General features: G+C 30.3%; 2 protein-coding genes across 2 annotated transcripts; both read right to left on the reverse strand.

Annotated features, from left to right (window-relative positions):
- Positions 5408-6884, reverse strand: LOC109129974. Its single transcript, XM_019239039.1, has 5 exons — positions 6835-6884; positions 6338-6515; positions 6114-6245; positions 5837-5998; positions 5408-5689 (listed from the first exon to the last, which is right to left on the reverse strand). The coding sequence occupies exons 1-5, from the start codon at positions 6882-6884 to the stop codon at positions 5408-5410; spliced, it is 804 nt and encodes a 267-aa protein (XP_019094584.1).
- Positions 10419-14450, reverse strand: LOC104759963 (probable LRR receptor-like serine/threonine-protein kinase At1g51860). The gene is made up of 13 exons (XM_019238795.1): positions 14360-14450; positions 13734-14271; positions 12883-13364; positions 12570-12714; positions 12386-12457; positions 12233-12304; positions 12066-12149; positions 11840-11970; positions 11525-11733; positions 11319-11445; positions 11182-11247; positions 10904-11093; positions 10419-10827 (listed from the first exon to the last, which is right to left on the reverse strand). The coding sequence occupies exons 1-13, from the start codon at positions 14445-14447 to the stop codon at positions 10419-10421; spliced, it is 2613 nt and encodes an 870-aa protein (XP_019094340.1). The 5' UTR covers positions 14448-14450.

The raw sequence follows: 18050 nt of genomic DNA on the forward strand, positions 1-18050 counted from the left end.
CGATCATCTTCCCAGCCTGAACGGCTGAGATCACGAGACTCCCCGAAGTCGGTCTAATACCCTGAAAAACCAACTTCCCTCCTGGACGCTCAAACTCCACTCTACCCCAATAGCAATCCAAATGCACCCTATGCCGATGCAACCAATCCATCCCGAGAATAACATCATACAACTCCACTGGACTGATAAGCAAATCCGCTGACCACGACTCTCCTGCGATCTGGATATCAACCCCTTCAGCTCGTCCAATGACTCTCAGGAACTTGCCTCCCGCAACTCTGACAAATCTTGTACGCTCTCCAGGATCCCCTTTGATCCCCGCACTCTCGGCACACTCCGGAGTAATGAAGCTATGAGAAGCTCCAGAATCAAACATGACATGGGACTTAAACCCGCCCACGACCACGACCACGACCGCGACCAACAGCATCCTCACCTCTAACCATCTGTATCAACAAGAACAGAAGGCTAAGCAACAAATAGTTCTAATAACACAAGAACACAACTTACCGTGGAATCACAAAACAGGCTTGAAGAGGATGTTCTAGGACTTCATGCCACACACAATTGACCAACTCACACAATCAACCATAGCATGGAATCCTAAACATCAACAGCAAAAGCACAATGAACCCTAGACCTAGAACCGTAAGGGCTCTGATACCAAAATGAAACAACCCTTCCCGTTTTTTTTTTTTAATATATAATATAATTCACTAGTGGTCCCATACCCACTAACATCCTAGTAACAATCAACAACTGCGGATAACCAAAGAAACAAATTCCATTAAACCAAAAGAATTCCAACAATCAAAACCAATATCCAATAACACAATAATCCAATAGAGAAATAACCAAAAGCTAACATCCTACAACGTTCCGTTGACTTAATCTAGCAACCTAACAACAACTAAGCCACAATCAATCAAGCCTCTAGAACATCCCTTCATCATCGCCTTGATTCCACGATCACACTTTGCCTTTACCTGCACACCACAAACAACAATTGAGATGCGTAAGTATTATCATAAATACTTAGTGAGGCCGTCCTCCCATCTACTGGGTTATACACACAAGCATATGAGACTCCCAAGTCAACAAACAACAAGAAAACAATCAATACATCAAACCAAGAAAATAAGACTCGGCAGGTACTAGTGTCGACCGATGCTAAATCGGTGTCGACCGATGCTACAGGAACTGGTACCGACCGATGCTGAAATGGTGCCGATCGATGCTACTCGATATGGTGCCGACCGATGCTCCTTAATATGGTATCGATCGATGCCTCTTCTGCAGACACGATATGCGCGAAAACGAGCGACAAACTCCGACTCCAATCAACACGATTTCGACCCCAAACACGTCTAACCATCTCGGAATTCACTAGAAATCACAAATACAAAGTACCCAAGCAAGCAAACACCACAAACAACAAGGAATCACACAAAACAAAGGAGATCTCATGCTTAGATCAACCATGGTCAAGCACTCACCTCAAAAACAGAAGGAAAAGATTGAAAAACGGTAGAGCAACTCCTTAGGAAGCTTCTCCTTCGTTCCCAGCAACAGAAAACCCAAGAATAGCCAGTAATCTCACCAAATCTCTCTTCGGAATCTCAAGAACACACTTTTCTCCTTTTTTTCTCTCAAAAACACAAACGGCGACACAAACTCCTTTCCAAAACCCTTGTTTCGTCGTTTAGTCACTTATAAACGATTTAGGGATTTAATTGAACCAACCCGAACCAAATAGCAATTTAAAAAAAAATCAAACCGGCCAAACCGGAAAACATGGTGTCGATCGATACACCAAGGGTGTCGATCGACACCCACACCAAAACCTTAAAAATTGGTTCGCGGATGTTACATGAACATTATTAACGTTATAATAATTATTGGGATTGTAATCATTTGTTATTCAAATTTGGCTGTGTCATTTAAATTGAAGAGATACTACAGTTTTGAAAGAGCTATTAAAATGGATTTTGAGATTTTTATGGGATTAAACATTTAATGCGTAGAGTTGTTTTTGGAACAAACGAAATGTATATATTTTATCAAGCTTTGTATGGCAATAAACGTATCAAATTAGGTCGATTTAAATAGTTCTATTAATTGAGTTTCTATGAAATGTTATTTTAGGAAAATATTTAGGGATTAATAGATTTTGTCAAGCTTTGTATGGCAATTAACGTATCAAATTAGGACAATTTAAATAATTACATTGATTGAGTTTCTACGAAATGTTATTTTAGGAAAATCTTTAGGGGTTAATGTTGTAAAAAAAATTAAATAAGCAAAACTTAAAAAGTATAAACAAAAATGTATTTCAAAATTTTTAATATAGATTGATGAACAAGTCAACTATGGTAATTCTGGATTTATACCTCGTCGTCGTTGCCTATACTAATATCCCTTGAAATTACAAAGCGTTAACTTCAGTTAAATATTTTTTAGTGTATGGATTTGATGCGTTGACTTATTCGTGAATCAAAATATCAAATAATTGTAGTTATATTGTTATCAAGATTCAAAGCATGCATCTTACGTGATAGGATATATAGAAGACAAAAATTGAATTCATTAAAAAATTGAAGGAGAGAAGAGATATGTTATTGTAGATATGTACAAGATCCTATTAAGCTCATAGCATATTTATTCTAGAAATGTTTTGAAAGAAAAGTTTTGCTCTTGCACGTAAAACGTTTATTTTTTCTTTGAAAATAATTTAACACTAGGAGATATCCCGTGCTTAAAGCACGGGTTAACATTTTAAAAAAAAATTTATAATATAAAAATAAAAGTTATTGTTATATTTTTTTAAAAATATTATTTTGTTTGATTAATATTTATTTTTAATTGTTCTGTAAATCTATTAGTCTATTTGAATATTAATTATTTTAAAATATTATAGTATTTTATTTTTGACGTATTATTTCAGTTTTCTATTGTTTGTTTGTTGTATTTGCAGCATTATTTTGTGAAATATAAAATAGTAATTTTATTATTATAATTGTGAGCAAATAAAAATTATAATTTATCATCTATATAAATTTAGTTTTACCAACCCGCCAATGTGGAAATTAAAACACACATTTTTCATAGATTGAGTGATATATCTTCGTTTTTAAAAATTCAAATCACAACATATGCAGAAAAAATTGTGCATTTTATTAATGATAAGTATTATATGAAAATTCCAAACAATTTATAAATAAAATAAAATAAAGATGATAGGAGAATCATAATTTGAAATCTTCAAATTTAGTTATTAAATATAATTATATTTTATACTTGGATATAAATCTTAGTTTTTAAAACTGATTAGTTTATATATTTTTTAAAAAAAATATTTACTAATTTCGTCCATAATTTATTAGAAAAAGAAAATATATTTTTTTTTATTTTTTTTTTATTTTTTAATATTTAATCTGTGAGTTTTATTTTTTATTTTTTAGTTAATTATATTTATTTAAATTAATTAATTAAGCTTAATTAAAATTTACTAATGGCAATTGAATGTAATTTTTCACACATTTAAGGTTAGATTCATATTTGTACTTCCCAATTAATATAGTAGGATTATACTAAAAAAAAAAAAGGAGAGATATGTATACGTTCGACTCCAATCATAACTAAAACTAAAAGCCCATATACAGCAAATGGGCTTCTTCTGAACTTGCTTCGTCTCTTCTCTCCCACGGCGGAGCATACTCGGTGTCATGCGGCGGAGCAGATACAGCCACAAGAAAAATAGATATGAATAGTTGGTCATTGTGACAGCATCATGTAACAATGCCTTTGTGATTAGACTTTGGAACATTGATATACTGGATACATTATCAAAGGAACCCTAGTTTATTTTCATTTTCCTTTGGGAAAATTTTGGTATTTTCGGAATTTTTAATTTTCCAAAAATGTTAGGTTTTAATTTCTGATATTTTATATAATATGGGAATGTTTTTCTCAACTTTTGCTTAAGAGATAATATTTGGCGTGTAATCTATCTAACACCTATCTTATTTTGTTGTTTGGACTTAATTAACTAAATTCATTTGTACTTTAAACCTAAGTAACTACTGGCCCATAAAACAAAAAAAAAACTCTAAGAATTTCATTTTTTCCTTCTTCAAGAAGAACCAGTTGTAAGCCTCTTCTGATCTAAAGCCACCATTTATCAGTTTATGATTTCATCCTAAGAAAAATTGATAATAGTTTATTTTGAAATAATAAATATGCGTTTCAATCTTCTGTATGATTCAGGAGCAAGAACAAATTCTAAATTATGTAAAAAATTATTTCTGGGTCTCAATCTTATAAATGATTCTAGATTATGTTAAATTATGGGATGTTTATGTGTTCTCAAAATTTTCTTATCAATTCATAAATTTTTGGCTCAAATTTTAAATTTTGGATTTTCATTCCTTTTTAGTTTCTAGCCTTTAGTCTTATATAATCTAATGGTGGAATGTTTAGCCTTTACTCATTTGTGAAGTGACCTTAGTGCATGGCAGGTGGTAAATCCAATTGTAGAAGGTACCATCACACCCGGGATCGAGTCCTGGTTTCTACGAATGTAGGAATTCCCAATGGTTGACAAAAAATTGCTTACTCATTTCTTCCTCATTTTTTTCATAAAAGTAGAATTCATTCCGTTTTCCATTAAATTAGAATTCAACCTCTAATTACTCTCCTTTTAACAAAAATTTTCAGTCATTTTTATTTAATTTCAGTCATTAGGTTCCTATGAAGAATTATATTATTTTATATATCTTTCTGAATTTTAATATGTATTTTTGAATAATTTTAAAAAAACTTTTGCAGGTTATCATGTTTGTTGTTCGCATTAATACTATGAAAAAAATCATGTGAAAATGTTTAACAAATTTATTTATCCACTAGAGTGTTTATGTATGTCTTTCCTACTCTCCATTGGCCGGTACGGCAATTTTGGATGTCATACGCTAATGTTTTTTTTTTTTTAAACCCTTTTTATCATTGTAAATAAAATTATAAAAATGATAATATAAAAAACAAATTTCATTATTTCTATATTGTAGTTTTTTTTTTGCTTGCTCAAATTTTCCTTTGTCTTCTCAAAGTTTTCATGTTCATTTAAACATTTATACAAAAATAAATATCATATTGCCTAATAACTCATTATTGTTTTAAAACTTTTCGAATATGGAAAATTTTTTTATTAAAATTTCAAATTTGTTTTTTCTAAATTAAACTTTACTTTAAATCTTAGTAACAACAAGTTTAATTAACATTAATCTAATGCTCATTCACCAACAATTCAAAAGATGAAATAGGTTTTTACATAAACCTAATAAAATTTCATCCGTAAATTGGATATATCTACATGAAAAATATACTGTTTTCTTATATAAAACTTGAACTTCTAATCAGGAAGCTTAGGATGAACGTGTCGAGTAGCTAATCTTCGTTGTTCTTCGTCTTTTGCCTTAACGGCCTTAATCTGATTTACCATCTGGTCTTCATCAGGAAGCCTTGGTTGAACTAGTAGTTCTTCCTCTTCTTTTGCCTTCACGGCCTTAATCTGATTTTTCATCTGGTCGTAATCAGGATGATGAACGTCTTGATTAGTTACTGCCTTTTGTCTATCCTCTTGTCCTTCCTTCTTTGATGACCTTCTTCTTCTTTGATGAGTCCTTTTTTGCGTCTTGTAATACGTTTTACTCTCCATGTCACAAAGCTCTTTTATTGATGATAAAGATGATGATGATGATGATGATGATGATGATGATGATGATCTTCTTTTTTCTTCACTTCTTTCTTTGAATCTGAACACTCTTTGATTTTTTCCCACTTGAGCCTCTTCTATGTAATCATCCTCCAGTACTGATGTCTCTTCCTCGCTTATCTCTTCTTCAAAATCCGACAGGCTAGATTTGTAAACTTCGTCTGGTGATTGCTCATCGGAGCAACTATGCAAATCCGAATCCATTACTTTCTTCTCTTTCTCCTCTTTCTCTTTTTCACCTAAACACACACAAACACAAGTCCAAAAAAGTTATGATTCCAAGAAAAAAAAAACAAATATCTAGTGATCTTTATTATACCAATAATAAGAAATATTATGTTACCTGTTTACCAATCTCCGACGTATATTTTAGCCTCAATACTTCTAAGCGGTGAACATAATCCTTGGCTATCTCATCCAATAGCCTAAACTTCACATCTTCGGACACCGAACTTTCTGACAAATTCTCTTTGATCTGCGTTTTCAATAATTGCAAATTATTAAAATTAATGCGGACAAAAGAAAAAAAAAAAAAAAGAATGTAAGAAAGTGTGAGAAGGTTGAAACCTGGAGGTTAACAAGATTCCCAGGGCGGAGCTGAAGAGCACTTGTTACATAGCTTTGACCGTAACGTTGAGAAAACAGCTCTTTAATGCTAACCAGTTCACGTAGTTCTTGTCCACAACTCGCGGAGGCAAAGACAAGACTCGAAACTGCTTCGTTAATCTTGTCATTAGACAATTTTCTGCATGTTCGTTATCGAATAATATATTAGTGTTTTTGTATTTCAAGAAAAGTAGAACCAAGAGAGAAATAAATTAAAATATGTATATTATAGAATTATATTATATGTAACCTGTGTTTTTCAATGTAGGGGATGTGGTGGATGATGAATTTAGTGAACCGAAGCAACAATTCGTATACGATAACCGAGTTTTTGACGAGGACGAGTTGTTCGGTTCGACGGAGAGCATGTTTGAAGTCATTGAATCGGATGAAGATAACGATGTCCGAACGTAGATGTCTTGATAATGCGTGCTTCTTGCTTATGAGTAGCTTAAGACGAGATTGAAGCTGTTGCAACAACTGTTCGCATATGGAAGCTGTTCGCCATCGACGAGAGAACAATGAATCAAACCTGATGAATCTGAGTTTGTGTTGTACGTGGCAGCTAGCAACCTGAAGGATGATGGGGATTTATAGAAACAATAAGAAAGTGGTCGGTTTATTTCCCACTCCTTTTTTAGTTAGGCTTTAATTAAAATTACAACTATATATTTCCCGTTTTTTTTTTTTTTGCAATAATTGATTTGATTTACAAAAGACAAAAAAATTAGATTTGTTTTAGCCAAATTATACATCTTTCTTTTGTACATATGTACTAGATAAATTATATATCTTTCTTTTGATTTCTGGAAATATATAATGTAAAAAGAATATAAATATAATTTGTTTGTTTTAGCCAAATTAGATTTGTTTTAGCCAAATTGTAGATTTTTTTAGCCAAATTATACATCTTTCTGAAAATATATAATTTGATGTACTAGATAGCCTTATTATGGGAGGCGGTTACATTATCCATTCTAATATTATAGAAAGATGTATATAATTATAGAATAATTTTGATAATATTATTTTTTTTAATAAATCTTCTATTGGATACTTCAACCAGTGAGGATAATCTAATATTATCTCTAAGAAAATAAAAACGAAATTAAAAAAAAAAAAAGGAGAATTGGAAATAAAGGATATTTTTCAGAAAAAAATGTCCAAATATACTTTATAATAATCGAAACCTAGTTTTACCCTTAATTTTACATAAATTTAAATAACAAAAATAAAAACTCTTAATTTTAAAAAAAAATTTTCCTAAATATCCTAACCCTGAACTCAAATCGAACCCTAACCCTGAACCCCTTGTGGAATGTAAGCTACATGAAGACAGATAAGACTAATTCTGCTGCAACTTTCACGATTAACCCTCTGAGCGACGACAACGACGATCTAGATGAGACAATGCCCGCGTTTTCTCCTCCTCTGTCGCGTCCTCGCTGGCCGGAGATGTCTTCTTGGGACTATTTTGACACTTGTGACGATTTTGATAGCTTAAGATTTGTAGGGCTAAGTGAACAAACGGAGATCGATTGTGATGCACCAGTTACAGGATTAGAGAAGTTAGTCAAGGGAATGTAGCAAAATGTGGCTCAGAGACTTTGCAAGACTCGTCGAATATGGTGATAATGATGATAATGAAGATGATGATAATGAAGCTGGAAACGGTGAAAGAGAAGATCTATCGGAGTTTATCACACATTGAGCTAAAGACTTTGTCACCACCATGAAAGATATAGAGCGCAAAAAAGTTTCAAGAATGCTTGAAGCTAACAAGATCAGAGTCAGATTTGCTGATATGACAAGTCTAAGGTCTGTTTGCTTTGTGTAAGTAGGTGTTGATCTGAAAGCTGAAATTGAAGCTTGATTCGTGAGTGCTTATTTTGTTAACGCGTTTATTGCAGCTTTGAAGTGAGCTTGTTATAGAGGGAAGAGTTCTTCACCAGTTATTTTTGGTTTTGATTTATCTTCTGTCTTTGTTTTATGAGTTGTAGTGTCTAAATTAAGCCTTTTAATGTAAAGCCATTGAGTCATCAAGTAACTAAAGCCATTGTGTTGAAGAGACCATTGTCTTCAAGATCCTCGACTTCTAGACATCCGTTAATCCAGACGTCAAAAGAAGATCATGATGATGAAAGTGGAAGTGATATCATCGAAGTGATTTTCTTGGCAATTTGTATTATTACATTCCATTATAATAATAATCTTGGAAATTTGTGGTTAATCTACTCTGTACTTCTTGATATAATCATAATCAAAATCAGAAGAAATCAAGTCAAGAACCATATGACATTAAAAATTAGCCAATTATATATATATATATATATTGACAATTATTTTTACTTATGTTTACCAAATTTTTTTAGTGATCCTTTATTTCTAATTTTCCTTTTCTTTTTGAACGATTTTTTAAAAATTCACTTCCTATATTTAGTGAATTCTAAAATTTTCAGAGTATATATTCTATATTTCTGTAGTATATAACTACTAATTTTCTTAGAGATAGGGTAAAATNAAGAATGCTTGAAGCTAACAAGATCAGAGTCAGATTTGCTGATATGACAAGTCTAAGGTCTGTTTGCTTTGTGTAAGTAGGTGTTGATCTGAAAGCTGAAATTGAAGCTTGATTCGTGAGTGCTTATTTTGTTAACGCGTTTATTGCAGCTTTGAAGTGAGCTTGTTATAGAGGGAAGAGTTCTTCACCAGTTATTTTTGGTTTTGATTTATCTTCTGTCTTTGTTTTATGAGTTGTAGTGTCTAAATTAAGCCTTTTAATGTAAAGCCATTGAGTCATCAAGTAACTAAAGCCATTGTGTTGAAGAGACCATTGTCTTCAAGATCCTCGACTTCTAGACATCCGTTAATCCAGACGTCAAAAGAAGATCATGATGATGAAAGTGGAAGTGATATCATCGAAGTGATTTTCTTGGCAATTTGTATTATTACATTCCATTATAATAATAATCTTGGAAATTTGTGGTTAATCTACTCTGTACTTCTTGATATAATCATAATCAAAATCAGAAGAAATCAAGTCAAGAACCATATGACATTAAAAATTAGCCAATTATATATATATATATATATTGACAATTATTTTTACTTATGTTTACCAAATTTTTTTAGTGATCCTTTATTTCTAATTTTCCTTTTCTTTTTGAACGATTTTTTAAAAATTCACTTCCTATATTTAGTGAATTCTAAAATTTTCAGAGTATATATTCTATATTTCTGTAGTATATAACTACTAATTTTCTTAGAGATAGGGTAAAATGAATAAAACATATTCTAACGTTTTCAGAGCATAGAGTAAATCGTAGAAGATTTATACTAAAAAGTTTAGAAAATAAAGTAAACTGTAGAATACACACTCTGAATATCGTAGAATTTTGAATTTCGGACTCTTAAACTATTTAGAACAAAAACATATTCTGAAATTAGTATAACATGTACAAAATGTTAGAATACAAAATCCGTTATTTTCAGAACAGTAGAAAACGTTTTCTAAATGTTTTATATCAAATTTTATCTATCACAAAAATAACTTATAAATTTTTTTTGTTTTAAAAAAAATATTATATTACCTTTATAGTTGTATATCTACATATCTTCTTAGATATCACAATTTAAAACTTGATAAATTTTAGTTTATTAATTTGTATGGGTATTTTAGGTAAAAATAGACATTTTGAAAAAAAAAGTTTATATGGACAAAAAAAGTTTTAGTGATCATTTATTTCCAATTTTCCCAAAAAAAAAAAGTTTCCTATCATCATTCAAGAAATCTCTCTGAACACAAAAAATTAAAAAAAAAACACACACACACACAAATAAATTAAACAAAAACAAAGGAAATCAAACAAGTATAGTATATTGGTTTCTTGTTACCCAAAAAACCACTTGCTGGAATTTCATAAAGAATGTGTTTTCAGTTCCAGATAACTAAACACTTCAATGGATTATTTAAACGATCATTGAGTTCACAAGATTTTCAAATTCAATAAGACATCATTGGGTTCAATAGATGATTCTCAAATCACCTTGGTCCAGGTGAGAATCTAGAAGTAGGAGAAAAGCTTAATTCAATAGAATCGTTTGAATACATCTCTTGACTCCCTTGTTTCCTGGCAATTTCAGAGTCCAAACATTCTTTTAGCTCCATCACAACATGTGTCATTGTTGGTCTACGGTTTGAGGTAGGGTTTACACAAGCCAAAGCCACCTCCACCGCCTTCCACACACCGTTTGTATCGCAATCTCCCATCAGTTTCGGATCGATAATATTCCTTATGTCCCCTTCCATGAGCATGAATCCAACCCATTCTGTAATATGCGCTTTCACCCGGTTTGAATCAATCACAGGCTGGTTTGTGATGATTTCTAATAAAACTACCCCAAAGCTATACACATCAGTCTTCTCACTTAGCAAGTTTGTTCCATAGTACCTGAAAAAAATATTAACTATAGATATTACATTTCATATTTTTATTATGAGTAAGATACCTGATTGATTTTACTCACTCAGGGTCTAAGTAACCAGGTGTTCCTGCAACGGCTGTTGATATAGAAGATTCACCATCAACCGGAGAAGATCTAGAGAGTCCAAAATCGGCTAGTTTTGCTTGAAAAACCTCATTCAACAGAATGTTAGTAGGTTTCACATCTCTATGGACCATAGGTGGTCTACTTCCATTATGTAGATACTCCAATCCTGTTAACAAATTGTTATAAATTTTGTTACAACTTCATTTAAGAAATTAAAATCAGAATATAAGCAAGAATTTTTGTTATTTAATCACCTTGTGCTGCCTCCATTGCTATTTGCATTCTGTTTTCCCAAGTTAGAACATGTCCACATCGGTTTCCTATACCGAATTTATATCGCCTTTACTACAGAGTCCACCAAATTATATTGTCTTATAGTTAAAGTGTTTACCTGACATATTCTCCCTCAAGTCTCCGTTTGCTATGTATTCGTAAATCAAAGCCAAGTTATCTCCATCATCACAGTAACCCACAAGTCCCACCAAATTTCTATGGTGGACTCTTAAAAGGAGTTCAACCTAAGAAAGATTAGAAAATTAATTTCCATTTCAAAAACAAAAGACTAATTAATGGATCTATTTCTGATTCACATGTTACCTCAGCTTTGAAATGTTTATAATCTTGATCAGCTGATGAATGAAAGAGCATTTTTACAGCTACTTGAGTGTCATCCAAGTTTCCATAATACACTCTTCCATATCCTCCTTTACCAAGAACTCTCTCAAAGTTATTTGTCATCTTTAGTATCTCGGAATACGTAAATTTCCGCTCCTTTGTTCCGATTGTTCTATTCTCATTAGTTGGAGCTGTTATAATGGTAAAGACGAGAAATATAATAAATATCAATACAACAATAACAACAACAAAAAAACTGTTTTGTTTTCCATTAATGTTAAGACCTGATGTTCATACCTCTCTGTTTTTTCCTTCTAAAGATGAAACATATGGTAAAGATAGCTAGAAAAGCGATAACGCAAGCCACAGATCCTAAGATAGCAACCAAATTTATACCAGGTTTTTCGCTACTCGGGGTTTCATCTGTACTGCAGTGAATGGGAGGAAAAAAAAAGAGATTATGTAATCATAAATTCCATGACTTAGAGACGAATATTAATAAATATTTGAAAAAACATCTTACATTAGAGTTAAAGATTTTTTCCATATCCTTCCCTGGATAGAATCTGGAACACTGAGATTCAGCTCCGGGTTTCCTCTTAAGTTTCTGCGAAAGGAAACAGAGTAAATCAAGAAAACCAAGAAAACAAGTGCAGCATGAGCAATGAGTTCTAATAAATAGAAACTCACATTAGTGTCAACATCTCCATATCAGCTAGAAAATTTGGAATCCCTCCTGATAAATCATTATTTGATAGATCTCTGTGCATTGTGGAAACAAATATGACGATTATATCATATATTTAAGTTTTTATATGCGTTGTATAGTTACAAGATTCTTACAGTTCCCGTAATTGTATGAGATTAGATATATCAGGTGTTATGATACCAGTCAATCCACTCGATGTCAAGTTCCTATAATGTTGTAAGTAATTAGAATTATTGCGAAGCCCTTAAATTAGAAGAAGACAAAAAAAATAAAAAAAACTTATGAAATGTAGATAAATGAATTGAAAAGAAAACATACAATGATGTGATCATAGGTTGACCAGAGGCCAAATAATTGCAATTCACACCTTCCCATCGATATATTTTAGGAGAACATGGATCTCCTTGCCAACTTATCTTTTTACTCAATCCATATGTTTTCTTGATGTTCATCATAGCAGAAACTGATAGTCAAAGAGAAAAAAAGATGAATAAACAATTAATAAAGCATGCATGTGGTATTAGATAGAGTGGAAACAAATTTTTACTTTTGCACAATACTTACTAAAATTTTTAAATAAATAGAAAGATAAAAATTGGTTTGAAAGAAATGTGGGTTTTACATTATTTACCTTCATCTTGGTATGTCCCGGGCAGTAAATTTTGTACAACGGTATAAACCTCAAGGCCATTGATAAGTGGAGGAAGAGTAGAGTTTTTGGTCATTGTAAAAGTGAAATTGAACAACCCATCTGAAGAACTCAATGCTGTTTTGCTAAAGATTGTTGTAATGCTGAGATTCTTAGGTCTAAAGTAACTTTCCCAAACCTGATCACCATTATAAGTAATGTTGAACTCTCTTGTCTCGTCAGAATTAAGATTCTGGATTTCTGCGAAATGCATGTATATATATATTTGTGCATTGATGTTTTGGAGATCCCACCATATGTTGAGAGGATGAGTAGCTTTTGAAGGGGTAATTGCGGAATTCGCCACATTTTGAGGCACATTGTAGGAATTGGTACTTGTATCAACCAATCGATTGGTGCTTAATGACACCGTTTCATTTTGGCTGAATGGAACCCAAACTCGGTCATACAAGTCTTTGTCATACCTAAAGTGAGAGACAAAAAAAAAAGGCTTCAAGTTGTTAAATCAACATATAATTAAGAACAAGCAACAATTATTAGTTACAGGTTCCATGGCATGAAAAAGTGGTACACTATTCGTCCCTTCATTCATCACTAAAATATTAATTTTAAATGTAAACAGAAATATATTTGAAACGTAAACAAAAAAAAACGGTATACGGACAAAGAAAACAGTAAACAGGAAAAGCAAACGTTGCATTTTCATTTTACTTAGATACTATATGAAGATAACTGGATTATACATATAAAAGCTATAAAATTGTAAGTGAACATTCACACACATAAATTTGGAACTGAACATTTGAAACAATTTAAGCCTCATGTTGTCTTACCTTAGGAACGATGCAGCCTTTGGGAAATAAATTCTGGCGAAAGACATCAACGATCCACTTTGAGTAACATAAGTATTATTGTCCAACAAACGAAGTTCCAACGCCGATATAAACGGTGTCGTTTCTCCTGTTTTGACAAGACAAACTTGAAGGTGGTCTTGTGGTAAGACATGGATCATCTCAAACATCGTAGCATTAGCTACTCCGTTTAATATAACAGAAGTCCATTTATTTGGACCAATGTAAAGATCAAACTTGGGGATTTGATTCAAACCGTCATAATTCCCATACAAAAAAGTTCCTCTAATCAGATATTTGAGATTAGCTTTGAGATTGAAGTTGTAACAGTTTCTTACACCTTCAGGGAAGCTTCTTAAGGTCCAAGTCTGTTGCTGTAACACTGTCTTGTATGAATCATTGATCCTTCTGATTAATCCACTGTCGATATAATCGGCGTCTGATATGTATGTTATATTCGTTGTCGTCTCGGTGTAGCTTGTGTACGTAGGGACTAATCCACAATCCAAGCTAATAAATCCTGTTCATGATTAGATATGATAATTAAACTGAGATATTTAATAGGGTTTCGTAAAACATATCAAGCTTTCATGAAATAGAGTACGAACCTGATTGAGATCGAGCTTCGACTGATTGAAAACAGGCAAAAGCTATAATTATCAAAAGGAGCAAATATCCATAGTTAATAGACTTCATTTTTTTTTCTCTAGATTACTTTTTGGCTCTAATGGAGGATTTTACTTTGTGCAAAGCTTCAATATTTTTATTAATAAGGTGATTGTAAGATTCAATATTTTTATTAATAAGGTGATTGTAAGATTAGAATAATAATATAAGGAAGTATATAGAAGCAACGGGGGAAAGTTATCAAGAGCTCTGTCAAAAAAAAACAATCCGAACCTAAGCCATTAAGAAACTAAGAAAAATACATAGGTTTTGTGAACCAATCATTTTTTATTTTTGTTAAAAATTATTACTTATTTTATAAATTTTATAAAGGAAACAAATCTCAATTTCCGTAAGTTGATGTTTTACTTTATGGCATATTTCTTACAAATGTTGACAGATGTTTATAATGAATAATTTTAGAAGGTAAACGGAATATTTAAAATGAATGACTCGACCACTTTTACTATCTAATCTACAAGACTACATCTCTTTTCTTTTTTTTTTTCTAATGACAAATGAAGTTCTTCGCCTCAGCCCATATAGGTTTGGTATTAATAAAAATAAAGAACATATAACTTATTAAACATATGACTTATTAACAAATTCATATAAAAAATGTTATTTTTATGTTAGTATTATTATCATAATAATTTAAATAACAAGCTTTCAATAGTTATTATAATTGATTATAAAAATAAATATATTACCCCTGAATTATCTCCAACTCATTAAAGAAAACTTAATTCCCAATAAATATAGATATATATATATATATATATATTCATAAATAAATATAAAAATGACAACAAATTAGGGGATATCATGATGTGTGATTATTTATAAATATCTAAGTATGTAAACTAATTAATCTCAACATTTAATGTAATTATTCATTAAAAAATGGACATATTGATAACCAAATAGGAATATACCTTTTAATTGTACATGAATCAATGTGCTATTAAAAAGGAATAAGACAATAACCCTTATCATTATAAATAAACTTAGTACCCAAAAAAATCATAATATATTTAAAATGAGTGATTATTAGATTATGGAAAATTGTAATAGTTACTCGATTAACCATAAATATAAAAATTTCATTTTTAAAGCACACAAAAAACATATATTTCCATAAGTTGTAACATTTTATAAATATTTTCTTTACCATGTTCACATAATTTACGGGTGAAATGTATTCTTACACGAATAAGTTGATTTTGAAATTTCATTAATTTTTTCATAATGGTTTTTTTTGTAATAATCTGTTATTTATAGACAATATTAACAAACCGACTTACTCAAAATATTTAAATAGCATAATCACAAATATTAAATCAATAAATAAGATTATCTTTAGAAAATTTATTTTAGAATCTGATTGTTACTAACATATAATAAAATTAATTAATTAAACTACCGAGTAATTTAGTATATGTTGTTATGGTTACATAAGAAACATGCAAAATTGTTATGATTACAAAATAAAACAGAAAATATATGAATTTGATTTTTAAACCACACAAAAGATATGTTGCAATAAATAGTAACATTTTATCAATATTTTATCTTCCACATTTAAAGATTTCACAGTGAAACATATTTTTTACACGAAAAACACAGCTTTGAATAAATAAATAAAAAACTTTAGTTACATAATATGTTTGACATAAACAAATATTGGTTTTAGAATAATAATTTTACTTATAATAATTTTCTTTAAATCGATTTATCCCGCACATAGTGCATGTTGTTACCTAGTCGATCAATACAAGAGAAGAACCCAATCAAAACAAACAAGTGAAGAACAAGATGAAGTTAAAACTAAAACAGAACATGAAGCTAAAACTAAAACAGAACCCAATCAAAACAAACAAGTGAAGAACAAGATGAAGTTTCCATAAAAAAAACTTCATCAATTACCTCGTCTTCATTGAAAATGTTTCATAAATTTTGTGATATCATGTTCTTAATAAGAACTTAAGAAAGGTAGTTGATAACATTTCCATGTATGATATATTCCCTTCTTATTGAAAGGGTAGTACATTTGCTAATATAACATTTTACTAGATTTTAACCTGCGGTATACCGCAGGCCTATTTTTTAAAATTAAAATATTGAAAAATTAAGTTGTATTTATTTGTTTATATATATATATATTCAGTTTATCATTGGTTATAACCCGTAAATCACAAATTTTCTTATATATGCAGAGTGATATTATTATGTGTACTATTTTGAAATCCAGAAATAATATTTAGAAAACCAAATAGTTAAAAATGAAATATTACAGTATAATTAATGTAACTTTATGAATAATTAGAATTATTTTTTGTTAGATAAGTTAGATAGTTTTTTAAAAAGATTCTTAGAAATATTTGTGCAGTAATCTTAACAGCGTAGGTATTTATTAATGAAAATCATCCTTATGAAAATTCATAATTATTTGTTGTGTAACTTTTTATTATTTTCGTATTTTAAAATTCATAATTAAGATATTTTCTTATTTAGAAACTTAATTAAATGTTATATGTTAGGTAACTATGTAAGAAGAATTCAAATTTTTTGAAATATTTTCTTAGAAAATAACTACATTAATTATTATGTTTCCAAAACTATTTTAGTCTCTTACTATAGTTATGTATAACAGAATTATTACGGTTTGAATATTTCTATTTTTAAAAGTATAATAATTATGTAATCAATTTGTTTCCAAACTAACAGAGTGAGTAAATTAGGATCCGAGTTTTATGGAAAATTGTGTTTAATATTAGATTTGTAACAGTAATTAATGTATATAATATCAGTTCCGATTTTCCATAATTGGTAAATCAATTTTAATATTTTCATTTAAATTTTATAAACAAAATATAAATACTAATGGCATACTTGTAAATAGGTTTGAACTTGAGGATTTATTTCATAAATGTCTTCAGAAATGTATATATAGATTGGTAAGATTTATATAATAAATTCTTACCATTTTTATGAATACCAAACATTTAAAGTTATTATTTGTAATATTATAAATATATATATATATATATATTTATATCATTTCCTTACAAACATAAGCACATCTTAACAAATTTCTAAATAAATCATTTCCTTATACCTAATCACCTAAACAAATCTTTTAAGCTTTCCACAATATTAACAAATTTAACAAGATAAAAAAGTATACAAAATAAGATAAAAATCTGGATATATCTACCAAATTAACAAGATAATAATCAGTTATACCAAATCGACATACATAAACATATTTTCATGTGAAGTGACCTTAGTGCAGTGGCAGGAGGTAAGTCCATTTGTAGAAGGCACCATCACACCCGGGATCGAGTCTCGGCTCCTATGAATGTAGGAATTTGGCTAATGGGCCGGCCAGTTGTGGCCCAATGATTGACCAAAACAAAAACATATTTTCATGACATATAATATAATTAAAAATATAAAATTTATAACAATATATAATACTATATTTATTTAACTTTTTAATATTTAAACAATAAGAATATCAATATGTACTCTAGCACGACCCTATTCTAGTGTTTTGTGTTTTGTTGTGAGTTCTGGAAAATCTTTATCATTCTGAAATATTAATTACTGTATGTGACAAGAAAATGTGAC

The sequence above is a fragment of the Camelina sativa genome, chromosome 17 (assembly GCF_000633955.1).
Source record: "Camelina sativa cultivar DH55 chromosome 17, Cs, whole genome shotgun sequence".
Taxonomy (NCBI): Eukaryota; Viridiplantae; Streptophyta; class Magnoliopsida; order Brassicales; family Brassicaceae; genus Camelina; species Camelina sativa.